The sequence below is a fragment of the Acartia tonsa genome, chromosome 13 (genome assembly GCF_053477335.1).
Source record: "Acartia tonsa isolate MP-2025a chromosome 13, ASM5347733v1, whole genome shotgun sequence".
In the NCBI taxonomy this organism is placed as follows: domain Eukaryota; kingdom Metazoa; phylum Arthropoda; class Copepoda; order Calanoida; family Acartiidae; genus Acartia; species Acartia tonsa.
The window spans coordinates 20165901-20181988 of NC_137272.1; the positions used below are offsets into that span (position 1 = coordinate 20165901).

Sequence of the window (16088 nt, forward strand, 5' to 3'; positions counted from 1 at the left end):
CAGTAGAGCAACATATTTAACAAATATGTCTTTAAATAATCAGTCTATTTAACAAATATCTTTTTAAAATGCATAAGTTATATTACCTCTCACAAGATTGTTTAGTCCTTTGACACTGTACATAATTATTATTTGATTGATCTATCCTTAATTTCTATTCATATTCAATTTTATTGTTTGTATATAAATATTTAATACCTGTATTATAATACGGTTATTATTTTTTTTGCTATGTTTTTATAAAATAAATATCTAAGCAAATGTTACCAATTCTTATAATTATCTGGAATTGAAAAGAATTACTTTCATTCGGTTGCTAAAAAGAGGAGAAAAAGAAATGTATTGAGTCAGATAGTAGCCTTAACCTGTACAGCTTTACATTTATTTCATAGATAAATTGAAATTGAAATTAGATAAAATTATTAATTGATTTTAGATTATTAAACAAGACATGTTAGAATTATCCTATCAATTTCAAACTCTTCATGATGATTCCTATGACAGTTAGGTATAATTTAGAAAGCAACTCTATCATTGTTAACAGAAAGTCAGTACGTCCATTTAAAACATGCTTTGTGTGTTTTTTGGCTGCTATTGAAGAAAGACAACTGAAATTTTAAGTGAAAAGGTCTTTTAAGAGGTGTTTTAATGTATTTTTTTTTACAGTAGCTTTTGATGGATTATTTTAGGTTAGGTTAGGTGATTGCCCTGCAGGGTTAGGAAAATGGCCCCGCATGGATAGAGCCCCCCCCCCCCCGCAGTGGCTAGAAATAGGATAAAATCTACTGTGAAAATACCAAGAAACGTCCCTTAAGAGGCATTGTCATGAAAGGGACTATACCCAAGATATATGTGCATCTACTTAACGACTTCCAAAATTTGAGGGTGCCCTCAAGTAATCACCCCTTCCCCCCCCCCCTGCATCTACTCTATACATTATTTTGTCTGTCTGACTGTCGGTCATGCTTAAAAAACCTTATTGTTGGAGAAATGTTATTTTCACGACTGCTTTTTTAGATAGCCAGCTGTAAGTTTTAGTCAAGATACCTTATATTTATACAGATCTGCTCCATATATTTATTGTCTGTCTGTCTGACAGATATACTTAAAAGGACAATTTAGTTTTAAAAGAAAAAAATTTAAAAAATGTTGGTGGTTTTTTTTCTAAGCGCGTGAGGGTGCAGGTACCCTATCCTAAAATAGTTAAAAACCTTCCCATGACCTATGACCTATGTCCCTGCAAAGGAGAAGCATATTAGTTAGGAAGATCCTTCCATATAAATAGACACACACACACAAACATTCTTTTACTTTGATATTAGGATTAGCATTTTGTTACTGTATCCTATTACTAGCGGCTACGCCTTAGAGGCCTCTTGGGGCACTTGAGGAGGAGAGAGTCCAATTTAATAAACCAATTTATTTTTCTAGATTTTAAAAGAAAAAGACAAACAAACAAACAAAGAGACAGACAAACAGACATCCTGTTACTTTATTATATCCTATTATATAAATTAGTAAGCTAAGCTTTTTTTGACTGTAGCAACGGATCTTGTTAACCGCTGAACCTAAAGGGTTCTTCTTTACAGTGAAGCTTATTATAGGTATAGAGAAGTTTATAACTATTTAGGAAGAGGGCTCTCCACTCTCCAAAAAAAATAACACCTAGAAAAAAAGTACCATCTCCGCAATTTTACTTCTTTGTTTTAAAACTTAAATTGAAAATTGGAAGAATGAACTTTCCCCCTTACCACCCTAAAAGCTTCTAGTGATGTTACTGCTAGTGATAATATATTATAGTTTATATCAACATTATATGCGGATTTTAAGAAAAATTTAATCAAATATGCGGACTTTTTTCAACCTTTTTTTGACAACATTTATTAGACATATTAGAATTATACTATTGATTTCAAATTTTGCACGGAAGTATGTCCTTTTACTGTATGCTATATTTACGCAATTTTGCAACAAATTTATGTGCAATTTCATTTAGACTTCAAAATTAATATTCTGCTTATTAAGTTCTGACACTCTAGCTATTGTGCGTTTGTTCTACCTTCTGATTTTTGTGCTTCGTTTTTATGGATGTTGTCATCCTTGTCTAGAAAATACAAATTAATTAATCTATGGTAGAAAGTACAGAGAGTATAAATTATTTCCTACATTTTCTTTATCAATTATCAATTATCAATCACCTCTATTATCCATCTCTTTTTTAGGGGTTACCTTTCCCACCTCCCCTCTAATCCCTCGTTTTTAGTTACGTCACTAAGATAATTTCTAAGACACTAATACCGGGTTCAAATTTTATACATTAATAAGCTTAAAAATATAAAACAACATCTATTTTACAACATACAAAAATAACTTGTATTTAAAATGAATTTCTTGACTTTTCGAGCCCATTTTGCCGTAACGGACAAACTTTTGTGTTCTTTAAGCTGTTAAAATTAACTATTTCGCTATTTTCACTTTTAATTAGAGAATCCTTAGCGCTGTCTGTCAAATTTCTGTATTCTGAGAGGTGACAGTTATCCGAATCCTCGCAAAATTCGCGACTATTTCTGCCGGGAAGCTTGTTTTCATCGGGGTTGGGACAGCTGGGCGAGGAGGTCAGTTTTACGATGGCAAGGTTCTTGATGTAGTTCTGAACTGGCCGCGGCTTCTTCAGGATTCCGTTCAACGGCTTAATGCCCTCTGAAAATAAATACTTTTGTAAATCAAGTAGTTGCATTTTTGTCTCTTTACAAAATGTAAGGAAACCCAATTGCAATATGATCCAGTGATAAAACTACCTTCCTAATTGTCAATTTAAAGTTAGAAAAAAGTATTAGGATTTGATTATTGAATTTAAAAAGGATTATTATCTAGATTAACATTCAATTTACTAAATGTATCAAAAGTTTTCGTACAATTTTACTGTTCTCAGATTATAGTTAAAAAAAAAAATTTGTTGCAAAAACACAAAATTGTTAATTTAGTTTCTTATTAAACTAAATTTTAAACTAAAAAAGACATAATTAATTCTTAGTATTTGCATCTACCTACACATTTATTTAAACAACTTTAAATATTTGAATTAATTAACAAATTTTTAGCTTCAAATTTAAAAAAATTTGAAATCTCAAAATTTTTACATATACTAATTAGTCATGTAAGAATGCCTTGGCAAATTAAACAACTTATTACTAAGACCATATAAGCTGGTTTCTATATAAAGGTCGTGCAATCATAGAAATTGATTTGATTAATAGTGAAAACTAACCTACCACAAAGTAATAACCATCCTTAGAAAAGAAAATTTGGATAGTATATTTCCTTTTTTTAGAGTAGCTGCGCTATCAAAAATGAAAAATAGGAATATACGGTGAAATACAGGGCTCGGCAGCCGCGTGTCAGCCGTATATAAGACTCAGGGAAGGGAAATCTACCTTTTACAATTTTAAAAGTCTAAAACTGACCCAATTTTGGCAATAAAAAAAAGCATCCAAATTGGATTACATTTAAGGCTTAGTTGCAACTGACGCGAGGCTTTAGAGTCCTGGGGATACGAATTTGTGATGCAGGTTGCCTAAAGAGCAGTATTACCCGCGACTGTGATTCAACACGTAGCTCATCTACTCGTCGTCGGGAAGGTGGTAGGTTCGAATTTCGGTTCGATACCGCGTCATAAATAAAGATGTTATAATTGGTTCTTACTGCTGCTATGTCAGATGCGCGACATAAATAATAGGAAGGAATGCCTTGGCCGAAAACAGGCGCAACTCATTACCATGCACAGTTAGGACTTCTCAGATAAAGGTCCTATAATCAAAGGGTTGGTTATCTGATGGGTGTTGGTTAACCTAATGATATGTTTAAAGGTGATGTTGAGAGGACTTGTACCCGAAGCCCACGCCCTCTGTCATCATAAAATAACCGGTACCTGTAGCAGTCTGACACTCTCTGTTCAAATACATGGGACAATAGCTACTTGTAGTTGTTGATGTGGTAGTAGAACAAGGATTCGAACCCGCGCCCCCATCCAGAGGAGTGCCTGCTGTGTACAGGTTCGACCCATTCATACCAGCACAAACAGAGGATGCCCTGAATTTTGAATTGTTATTCATCGCATTTATTTAGTCAATTTTCCGCGGATAGTAAAATCAAGGTACAGGATAAATTACAATTTTGTTGGCAATGAAGGTCCCAAGGTCTGGGTTAACAAAACAGTACTCATTAGTTATGTTAATTTCATTTATTTTGCGTGAAAAACTCTCTATAATTTAATAAGATACATGATTTTTCAGTATGGTAGAGCCGATTTTAATCTTGCAAAAATTACTGGGATGCTGAGAGAGAGAGAGAGAGAGAGAGAGAGAGAGAGAGAGATTGGATTGTAAAATGTAACAGTGCCATAGCATGGAAAAAACTGCTAGCGTCACATACATACGTATATATTGTTACTTTAGTCTATAGGATAATTTTCTTCACCTGCTACTGAGATCAGTAGAAACTGATGTGGCGTTACCACTGCTAAAATTAGTGTTGTGATACGAGGAGGTGGAGTTAGCGCCCACCACACCCCCACCACCCCCTCCAAGCTTGATCTGGTCCCCAAGGATGATTTGATATCTAAGTGAATCATTTTTATACAACATCATCATTTATTGAAGAATATTTTGTTTGTCCGTCCGTTTGTCTGTCCTAAGGGTCAAATTTAATGTGTTATTAAAGATATACGACTGTTTTTTTAGATTATACTGGCCAACAATTGTGTATAACAGGATACAATTTTAATATGAATTGTGTAAAAATGTCTTATATTCCAACTGTATAATATTTCACTGTTCTATTTAGATATAAATGCTATTTTACTATTATTGCTGCACTAATTAGTGTCATATTTGTCCTTGTTGTAAATTATTCGAATTTTAGCAGAAAGTTAATTTAACTTTAACTGGTTGTAAAAATGCCTGGTCGCTCCATTTTCAATTTCTACAGAGAGGTTGCTCCCCCGCCCTGAGGAGTTGTGGGACGGGTGATAGTCCCTAAAAAAATGTTGTATTAAACGGCAGCCGTGTTTAGGTGTTCGGATGTGGTGAACAGGCCGCAGCTAAAGGTAACCATTTCCAATATTAATAAACATTTGAAAACATATAATTTGCGGAATAACCACATTTTAAAAAGTATAGACTTTCTGGTAATACTTTTAGAATTGCTACCCGTTATCAGGGACAATGGATTAGGATTCTGACAAACAAGTGAAAATTTAACCTCAACTCACTTCCCTTTTCCCCCATACTCCTTCTTATCCACTTCCGTTTAGTTACAGCAAAAACAATAAAGTTTTACGCCACTTTAAATTATTTGGGCAATTTAAAATATAATTATTTTGCTGAAACTAAATTAATTCAACAACGAAAACCTATACGTGATTTTCAGCTGTCGTCAATGGTATTCATCACTTCGTAAAATTGGCGACCATTTGCCCCCAAAATTTTATTTTAGATTTCGCTTGTTGGCTCTACAATATTTCTGATACCTAGCTGGTACTCCAAAAAACAATGGATGATACAAAGCTTTGATTTTAAAAAGATTAACAAAAACTAAAACTTACCTTACTCTCTTATAGCAATAAGCCAAGATGTAGATATAGATTGATAACAGAAATATGAAGAACAGGATAAAAAACATCTAAATAAATTAGATAGATAGATAGATATAATAGATGCTGATATATTGATAGACTGTTAGATGGATGGAAACTGAATAGATTGATAAATAGATGACTGTAAAGAAGGATGAATAGATACATAGGAAGTTGAATAGATGGAGGAATAAATAGATGGCTGGATTTTAAGATGGACAGATAAATTTATAGATGGATAAATGGAATAGTTGGACGGATGAATAGATTGATGGATGTATTAATAGATGAAAGCGAAGCTTTTCTATTATTAGGGTCGGTCGGTCCGACCGTCACGAATAGCCCTTATCATCAATTTACGAGTGTTAGAATTATCATATCGCTTTGCAAATTTTCATGGTGATTTCTATGGTAGTTAGGTACATTCAGGAACTCTATTATAGTTGACAGAATGTCCTAACTTATATAACTTATATAACATATTGATTTAAAACTTTTTAACATAAAATTTTGAGGTTGTTTCATTATCCTGTCATTAATACTGATTCTTGGGACACAAAGTACCATGTAAGTATGTCATTAAATAGTATCCTTTATTTCAACAGTTTTGCAACAAATTTACTACAATTTTGTTTAGACTTTTTCATTTATTCTCCTCATTTAGTTCTTACACTCAAAAGTGCTAACGTTCGTTTGCTCTACCATTTCAGAGCTTCGATTCAACTGATGTTTGTTTAATTCTTAATTGCATTAGGTTATAATGAATAGTTATATAAATTAAAATATTTTATATAAATGTAACTGGAATTAAAGCAGAAAACCAAGCAGTTAAATTTATTTAATAGCAAAACTGCTCTTTTTTTAGGATTGTGCTATGACAGTTTGTAATAAACATAAACATTATTTTAAAAATTTTATGTTATGCTGGCTTACAGGGGCGTCCAAGCTTTTTATTTTGGGGGGGGGGTAAAAATTTTTTAGGGGGGGGGTAATTCGTGTTTGGGGGGGGGGGGGTAAAATGGCGCAAATTTTTTTTACCCCCCCCAAAATTTTTACCCCGGGGGTAAAATTTGCTTGGGGGGGGTAATTACCCCCCTGAAATCTGTTGGCAGGGGTAAATTTAGTTTACCCCCCCCAAAATTTACCCCCGGGGTAAAATTTTTTGGGGGGGTAATTTAAATTTTATTAAATATATAGGGTAGGGGTAAATTTTGAATGGGGGGGGGGGGGGTAAAATGAAAAAAATCGTTTGGGGGGGGGTAATCGCCCCATTACCCCCCCCCCTTGGACGCCTATGCTGGCTTATACTTGTTTTTTGGGGGGGTATAAAATAAGGAGTAGTGGGTTAGAAAGGAATACTTTTATAGGAATCCACAATTACGATAAACAAAAAATTTTATCTTTTAATATAAATTTTTGCTAATTTATTATTAGACATCACTGTATTAACTCTTATTAACAAGTTCTTCCAAAGTTATAATTAGGTTCTTCTTAACCCTATTTATATAACTGTCTATCTATCTATTACTAGAGACCTCTAGTGGCACTTAAGAATGGGGGAGTTGAATTCCATAACAATTTTTTTTATTTTTAAAAAGATAAGTAAAACAGGAAAAAATTTGGGAAATGGGTATCGACCATTCCCCCTCCTTTTTTTATTTTAATATTAAAACAAATTTTTTTTTTTGTGGGGGGGGGGTAATTTTTTCTAGGCTCGATTTCTCTTGGGAGGGTGGTGGTAACCTTCCCCAAATAGTTATAAACCTTCTTGGGAGAAGCCGATCGGTTCAGTGGTTAGCGAGATCCTTACACAGAGACAAACATCATTTTGCTTTATTATAAGGATCTATCTATCTATCTATAACCCTTATGTTAGAAAAGCTCTGCCTTTGAAAATTAATTGAAAGAAAGTGTAAACAAATCAGTCAGATTTTCTATTTGTAGATTATAAAGAGAGGAGTTTCATTTTACTATAATGTAATTAAGCAGTAAATCTTCTTTTTTTTATATACAATTGTAGTTAAAAAAAACTGTCATTTTAAAATCCTTATTTTGCGAAGAAAAAAACACACAAAGAGACGTACAAACAGTTTATGTTATGGATTAAACTATTTGGTTTGAGGGAATCTTAACAATTAAAGCGTGTTGAAAAAAAACCAATCGCTTCACTTTTTTGATCAAAAAGAAAGACCTGGCAAACATCAAGAACTAGAAATAGACTGAGCCGTCATGTCTCAATGTTAGGTGTCTTTTTATATGCCAAATTGGCGAGGATTTAGTCATAAATCTGGTTAAGGTGTATATAGAAAGGTTTTTACATGTCCTATTAAAAACTCTAATCATTATGGGGTCTATCTCCAAGGTTTGAAGTACTTATGGTGGTTCAAATTCTGAGCGATTGGTTTCTTTTGAACACACCTTTATATATTTATTTATGGCAGAAGAGTAAATTATATTGTAAATTATAGAGAAGCTTCTATACAAATAGAACAGAATTGAGGGAAATCTTACCCTTCCTGGCCTAATCACTATTATTATCAAGAGTTTTCAAATTTTTTTTTACAAAATTAAATTATTCATGAAAAATCTTACAAAACAATGAAAAAACTCTATAAGAAGGACTAGGGCTAATATTTCACTCTATTTTATAGAAATTAATTAAGTATCCACACTATTGTATGGTGTAAACTAAAGTAAACTTTTTATGTAAACTGTTACAGAAAAAAAATAAATTGATTGGTATAATCCCATTTTTCGCTAGTAGAACATCCAAAATTTTACAATTTGGGATTGGATAATAGATGTATGGTTAATCTACAACCCTGGCTTTCCCCGTTTTTATTTACAGGCTATTAAAGCATTAAAGTTAAACAATAGAGAGGAAGGGGTTAGATAACTGTATGTCCCCACTCAGTAAACCCTGTGCCGACTTTAATTTGGGTCTTTGAATATCATCCAATAGTGTCGGAAATATAAACACAGTCAAGTCGCTACAAAAGCAGACGAAAAAGGTCTCAAACACTGGAGCCAGGAGTTGTCTGGGCTATAAATCTATACTTAATACATTTATTGTTAAAGCTTTGGCATTAATTAATGGTATTAGTTGACTTATTTTCGACTTATTACTTATGTTGATATAAAAACAGTATAAAATAAAAGCCTAAATTGTGGATTTTTTCAAATGCCAAACAAACAAAATAAAACAAAGAGTAAATATCTATCTTTACAAGTATTAAACAACAGGAATAAGGTATAGCCAACAAGCAAAATAAATCTCAAAATAATATTTGGGGGGCAGATCACGTTTAGGTTTCGTGCTTTTTTTCGAATTAATTTCGTTGTTGGTATAAGCTGATTAAACAAGGATGAAAACATAAATGAGTAGCAATGCAAAAAATTATTATTATAGATAAGAATTGTGATTTTAAGCAGGTATCTAAGGATAAGACAATGGCCGATAAATTGATTTACATTCCCAATGATGATACACAAAATTACCCCTTCTAAATTATTTAAATAATGATATTTTCCTTCTCTTCCTCATACATAACAAATTTATATTTTTCTTTGGGATAAAAAGCTTCAATATTTAGCTGCTTTTCTAAAAATAAGCTTTTATGTTTACTTAATCTTAAAACATCCGTCGGTACCTGCCTCCCTTGTCCAATAACCTTTTTCGTCTGCTAGCAAATTTTTTTCTGCTTCTTGGCTCAGTCAATATTCCCGACACTCAACACTATTGGTTGATTTTCAAATACCCAATTGAGAGTCGGCACAAGGTCCTTGGGATGAGGATATACAGTTATTTAACCCATTCCCCCTCTAGTGTTTTACTATAATTAATATCCTGTCCATAATTAATATTATTTTTTCTAGCTACTTATTGATTTAATTGTTAATTTTAGCAGCGAAGCTACTCTATAAGGTATTAACCTATATCTGTCATCTTTATTTTGTTGTGATTCTTATAGACATTATTATTATTGTTTTATATTTAAGTATATTATTACTATTTTTTATAACGCAGCAACTTGATATGTAAGGTAATAATGTCATAGTAGGCTATATGTTGCTGCTCTACTTATGGATATTATTGTTTTTGTTAAAATATTTTTTGTTTGTTGTTGTGGTACTTACGTAGCTACTCTTTAAGTAAGGGAACTACATCATAGTTATCTTACTGTTGCTATATGCTCCTTATAGACATAACTATCCTTAAATCAAACATTACATATATAGACACAATATATAATGTATGTTAGATAAGCATACATTTCTGAACGGTGTGTACCTTTTCACATAAAACCAATTTTCCGTATACTAAATACTTTTTATATCTAGACTGGCTCCTACCAAAATAGCCCAAAAAACATGAATTAAACTTGCAGCTTGAAGGGGTATTTCAGAAATTAGGAATTGGGGGTGGGGGAGGGGGGGGGGGGTTAACACCTTCCAACTATAATTAATCTTCAGATATTTATTACAATCCCTTTTTAGTAAATAAAGATATTTAGTAAAATTAATTTTTGTTACATAAGATATTTTCTTACCCCTTCCTGGCCACATATATTATAATTGTATATGTTAAATACTGATAAGCTTAAAAAATGTTTCGGACATCTTTTTGTAATAAATAATTTTTGGTTTAATTTGACTGGTCGTTTTCGAGATCTAACTAGACAAAATACAGGAATCAAACTACTTCATTACATAGAATAACAAAAATGTTCTTTTTTACTCTAGTCATATTGATATTTTCATATTTTTTGGTATAATTGTTATTGGCAGTATATAAATATGTAAATACATGTTATCAGAAATAAAATATGAGGTGAGGATAGGATTTTTTTGGGTACGGATATTTCAAGACCTTTCCTCTTTCAAAATAGCATAAAACCTGAAATCGCGGAGTAACCACTCCAGCTATTTTTGAGATCTTGCTAATCAAAAAAACATACCAACAAATAATACAGATAGAACTCGATGACATAAGAGAAACATTTTCTGTTTTCAAATAAATAACTTCTCTTACATATTTTGGATTATATAAAATAATGTTGATGGACAGGGATCTAAATGGATAATGCAATGGCCGATATTTTTATGTACATCCCAATGATGATACACAAAATTAATCCTTCTATTGATTACTATTAGAATTGTTTGGATGCTGATCCAATGAACCAACTAATTAAAAGTCCCCAAAGTTGTGAAGCCAACGAATAAGAAAACGTTAAGTTGGATAGGAGCTAATACAGGAAAGCTTAGTATTAGTCCAAAACAGGATTTTGGCTATTCTTAAGGTGGTTATATCACACCCCCCCCCCCCCACACACACACAAATAGATAAATCACGGAAGGAAAATATATTTTTCTTTTTATATTAAAGCAAAAGCATAGTATTTTTGGAGCCCCTAAATGGCCAAAAGCAAGGGCACCAGTATTTTAGTGTTTAAAAAAGATTGTTTTGTAGGCGAAATATTTTTTCTTCGGATAAAATATCTCTCACTCTCTGACAACACATACATAAATATTGGGAGAAATGTCATAACCGTTTTCTGTTTGCTTGTTGTAATTCCTTTGTCCTACTCAGGGATATTAAGGGATAAGACAATGGATGAGAAATAATTCACCCTAATTATGATAAACAAAACCATCCTTTAAAAAAAAATATAAACATTTTTGTCATGATATTACATACTTAAACACTATCTTATTAGCTATTGTAATAATGGTATTTCCTTTTTTAAAATTAATTTATCTTCATTTTACATATCCCTGCATCTCTGTAATTAATCCCGCTCTCAAAACTTTTTTTCAAGTTTGTTTGGTTCAGGTAAAGAGGGAAGGGATATTGGACTGGAAATTTTACTAACCCCACAAAATGTTTGTGAAAAAGAAACATGTCCAACCATTTTTTTTTTTACTTTGGATAATGTAGAAAATTAATAAGTAAACCCTCACTTTAAACTTTAGTTTTAAAAAGAGAAAGAATAAATTTTTTTGGAGAGGCTATTTATCTTTAGATGGTGGTTGTACCCTCCCCTAAAATAGCTAAAAACTTTTCTTTGAGGGATAATGGGTAAGGGGAAGACAAACATCCTGTAACTTTTATATTTACTATATGCCTTCATCATAGGTGTTAAAATGCTGCGAAGCTTTTTTATAATTAGGGTCAGTACGTCCGTTACGGATAGCTTTTTTCGTTGATTTAGACGTGTTAGAATTGTCCTATCGATTTCAAACTTTCCATGGTGATTTCTGGAGTAGTAAGGTATGATGTAGAAAACGTAGCAACTCTATAATAGTTACCAGAATGTCCGTAAGTCCATTTTAAACATGTTAATTTTTAAGTTTTTTAACAACAAATTTTTATGTGACAAAATTGTCTGATTGATAAAATTTTTAATACTGATTCCTAGGACAAGAAAGTACAATGCTATAAAATAAGCATCTCTATCATCAAGTCTTAAAAATATGAGTACGTCCTTTAACATTATACTGTATTTAAACAGTTTTTCAACAAATTTACTTGCAATTTTGTAACAACTTTTATACAATTATATTTTGATTAATCAGTAATGAAACTATACAAGTGTTAATGTTCGTTTGTCCTACCGTTTCAGAGCTTCGCTTTTATGGATGTTGTCATCCTTGTTTCCGCATTGCCTTTCATATTATAGCAAATACATAGCGTATGGTGTTTATTAAGTAAAGTAACACAACAAACATCCTGTTACTCATATATTTAGTATATGCCTGCATCATAGGTGTTAAAAATTCTGTGCAATTCTTTCCGCATAATCATTCATGCAAAAAGAATGAGTACAGTCCCTTTCGTGGCAACGCCTCTTAAGGGGCGTTTCCTCCTATTTCCACAGTAGCTTTTCTCCCATTTTAGCACCTGTGGGGGACTCTAACCCTGAGGGGCAATCACATAACCTAACTTGACCTAACCTTACCTAAAATAACCCATAAAAAGCTACTGTAAAAATACGACGAAACGCTCTTAAGAGGCGTTGCCACGAAAGGAACTATGCCTAAAAGACTCAATAGCAAATAGATAAGAGTAAGATGGGAGTAAAGTAAACAATGGGTAAAGGTCATTGTAGTGTTGTAATCCTATAATATAAAGCAGTAAGCTTTTTTGTCTTTAGTGAAGGATCTCTATAACCTCTGAACTGATATGGTCCTCCTTTACAGTGAAGCTTCTTATAATTTCTAATTCCCTAATTTTTTCAAAAACTTAAATGGAAAATTGGGGGTTGCGACTTTTTCGCCTCCTAACTAAAGGACCCCTAGAGGCTTCTAGGGGCGTAGCCGCTGGAAATACATAGTTAAGTAAATAAATATATAAATATGCGGAAGTGATACACACTATGAAAACTTTAGTTTGTTTGTAAACCTAAACTTTATAATTGGCGCGCAAAACATGTTCTATAGATTCATTAGTGTTAGTATTCCCTCATAAATGACATACAAGGGGGGTAGGGGGGTATAGGGATGATAATCCCCGTAACCCCACCATTAAAAGAAATATTTTGGATCAACATTTTTAGAAATAATACATTCTTTCTCCTTCCCCTTCCCCCAAACAAAATTAAACTCTAAGTTGCCTTAAACACCCACTATGATTTATGGAGGTCCTAAGTTGCTTTTTAAAAGCGGAGCTTTTCTATAATTAGGGTCGGTCTGTTCGTCCGTCCGTGACAAATAGTTTTTTTTTGTTAATTTAGGCACGTTAGAATTTTCCTATCGATTTCAAATTTTGCATGGCGATCCCTGTAGTAGTTAGGTACAATTTAGAAAGCGTAGCAACTGTATAATCGTTACCAGAATGGCCGTACGTCACTTTTTTTTCACTTTTTTAACAACAAATTGATCTGATTTTTGGTATACTGATTCCTGGGACAACAAAGTACATTACAATAAGCGAATCAAGTCCTAAAAATGTAAGTATGTCCTTAAACACTATCCTGCATCAAGCATTTTTTCAACAAATTTACTTACAATTTTGCTTATACATTTATATTCTGATTATTTATTTCTGACACTATACAAGTGTTAATGCCCTATTGTCCTACCTTTTAAAAGCTTCGCTTTTATGGATGTTGTCATCCTTGTTTTGTTATAAATATGTGATTATTTTGTTTTATATGACGTCCTAGTTATTTTTGTTATGTATATGTGATTTTTTTATGTTAGTGTTATTATTCTACAAGAATGACCAAACGTTCGACTGTCTGTAACACAAAATAGGTATATTTCTAGGAAACAGTGTTCTTAATAGAAAAAACAAGGACGATAATTCAGCCCTCATGATTAATTGGTTTGTTCACTAAAATTTAGCCTACGAAAGAAAAAACATGGTTTAAAAACTTTGTGTATCAGTATATTTACTGTCCAATGTCCCTTTCCTCAATATCAGAACCCCACAAAAAAATCTTTGGTAAAAACTCTAAAGCTTGAAGAAAACCGGGTATTTGATTGCCAAACCTTGGCCTGGAATCTATTGAACCCTTCTACACATAACATGGACGTCACACGCTTGATATATCAGCAGATGCAAAATAAACTTATTTACCTGATAGAACCATATTTTAGCACTTTCCCTTGTTGCTGCGTCATTCATGTCCTAAAATAAATAAAATGTAACGAAGCTACTCTATAATTTACTTTGTTTGTCGGTGCGTCAGTCTCTAATGAAATGTTGGAAAAGTTATTTTCTCAGCTGTTATTCAAAATAGACGGCTGAATCTTTTCCCTATATCAATTAGCATTCAGTCAATAATTTACTTTGTCAATCAATTATAAAAAAATATAAAATTCAAGTAAAAAATACAAAAAAATATACGCCACTGTATGACTAACTGGTTTTCTTTTCCTACAAGGGTGCTAAAACTTTTTCGCATCTAGGGGCATGGCCGCTAGTATGAAAAAAACTATATGTTTAATAAGCTATAAAAATTGGAAAGGATTTTAATGAATATAATAGATTTGAAATCTGCATAAAATTTTAAGAAATTTTTATAAAGTTTTTTGTATAATTCTTTATCTATAAGCGCAAATACAAATTAAGTTAAATAATTTTGACATCTGTGATTGGTGGATTGAAAACTATCTGCGCCCTGATTGGAGAAGCTTAAGTGACGTTCATCATTCAACCAATTAGAGCGCAGGTAGTTTCCAATCCACCTATCCTATTGGTCAAAATTTATAAACTTAAATTGGATTTGCGCTTTTAAATAATGAATTATATAAAAAACGAATTTTATAAAAAATCCTTAAAATTTTAAGCAGATTTCAAATCTATTATATTCATTAAAATTGTTTCCAATTTTTATAGCTTAATGTTTAATAGACACATAAATTTCTGTTATGCTGGTTATAGAGCTGCTGCCTTTTAAACTTGAAACATATTGTTACAGGAATCATCATAAAAAGAAATGTTACTAACGTATGTACATAGTAGACATACCCTTTACATAAAGTTAAAGAGTAGCTTTGCTACCAAAAATGCAACCTGTATTAGTTGAGTCTTATTGGATCCTTTTGTGTGTTCCATTTTCATTTTACCATTCACAACTAAATATCTAAAAGTGAAGGGATATTTTTTACCTCAAGAAAAAAACTAACTTGCCTCCTATTTTCTCTCAAATTTAAATTAAAAGTTGATGACTTTTTAAAACCATAGCTTTTCTACAAGTTTATTCCGTCAGCACGTCCGTCCGCAACGGATAGCTCTGATCTCTAATTAAGTTATGCTAGAATTGACCTATTGATCTTAAACTTTTATGATGCTTTTTTTAAATGTACAAATTTTACAATATTTACTTTATTTATAACTAGCTGCCTCTAGGGACACGTAAAATTGTTTCTTTTCAATCTATGTTAAATCATCTATTTACCAAAAAATATTTTTTTTGGCCGCTAGATGGTTTTTAGTTATGTTTTTAGCTAATTGCCAAAAAATATCCACAGGGCGGTCTTTTTTTTATCTTTTATTTTTGGCGATTTCTCTTGGGAGGGTGGTAGTACCCTCCCCTGAAATGGCTATGAACCTTCCAAAGATTTATTAGATGCTACCATGTAGAGGATAACCATATCGGTTCATCGGTTGGCGAGATCCTTGGGTACAGACAAACAAAAATACATCACGTTACTTTATTATAAGGATATGAGCTCATCATCTGTATGATCAGGTATGATGTATAAATTATGTTTGATTGTCCTTTCTCTGATGCACATTCTAAATTGAATTTGTCCATCAGTCATTGTGGAACAGAAATTGAAACAAATATTTGATTCAGCAACATATCTATAATACAAAGTAGCTTGATGTCTGTCCGTCTGTCTGTCAGTCCGTCCCTTAAGATCTCGGTAACCACTGAACCGATCGAAGTCTACTCTTCAGGGAATATACCTACTGGTCATGTGGTGGTTTTAGGCTATTTTC

At 32.3% G+C, this 16088-nt stretch overlaps 1 protein-coding gene across 1 annotated transcript; it reads right to left on the minus strand.

Moving 5' to 3' along the window:
- Window positions 1-1532: 1532 nt before the first annotated feature.
- On the minus strand, window positions 1533-15221 carry LOC145335194 (uncharacterized). The gene is made up of 7 exons (XM_080180926.1): window positions 15156-15221; window positions 14217-14267; window positions 5603-5679; window positions 4959-5033; window positions 4477-4617; window positions 3929-4089; window positions 1533-2700 (listed from the first exon to the last, which is right to left on the minus strand). Exons 1-7 carry the CDS (start codon window positions 15201-15203, stop codon window positions 2378-2380), a joined length of 876 nt encoding a protein of 291 aa, XP_080037052.1. The 5' UTR covers window positions 15204-15221; the 3' UTR covers window positions 1533-2377.
- Window positions 15222-16088: the final 867 nt, after the last annotated feature.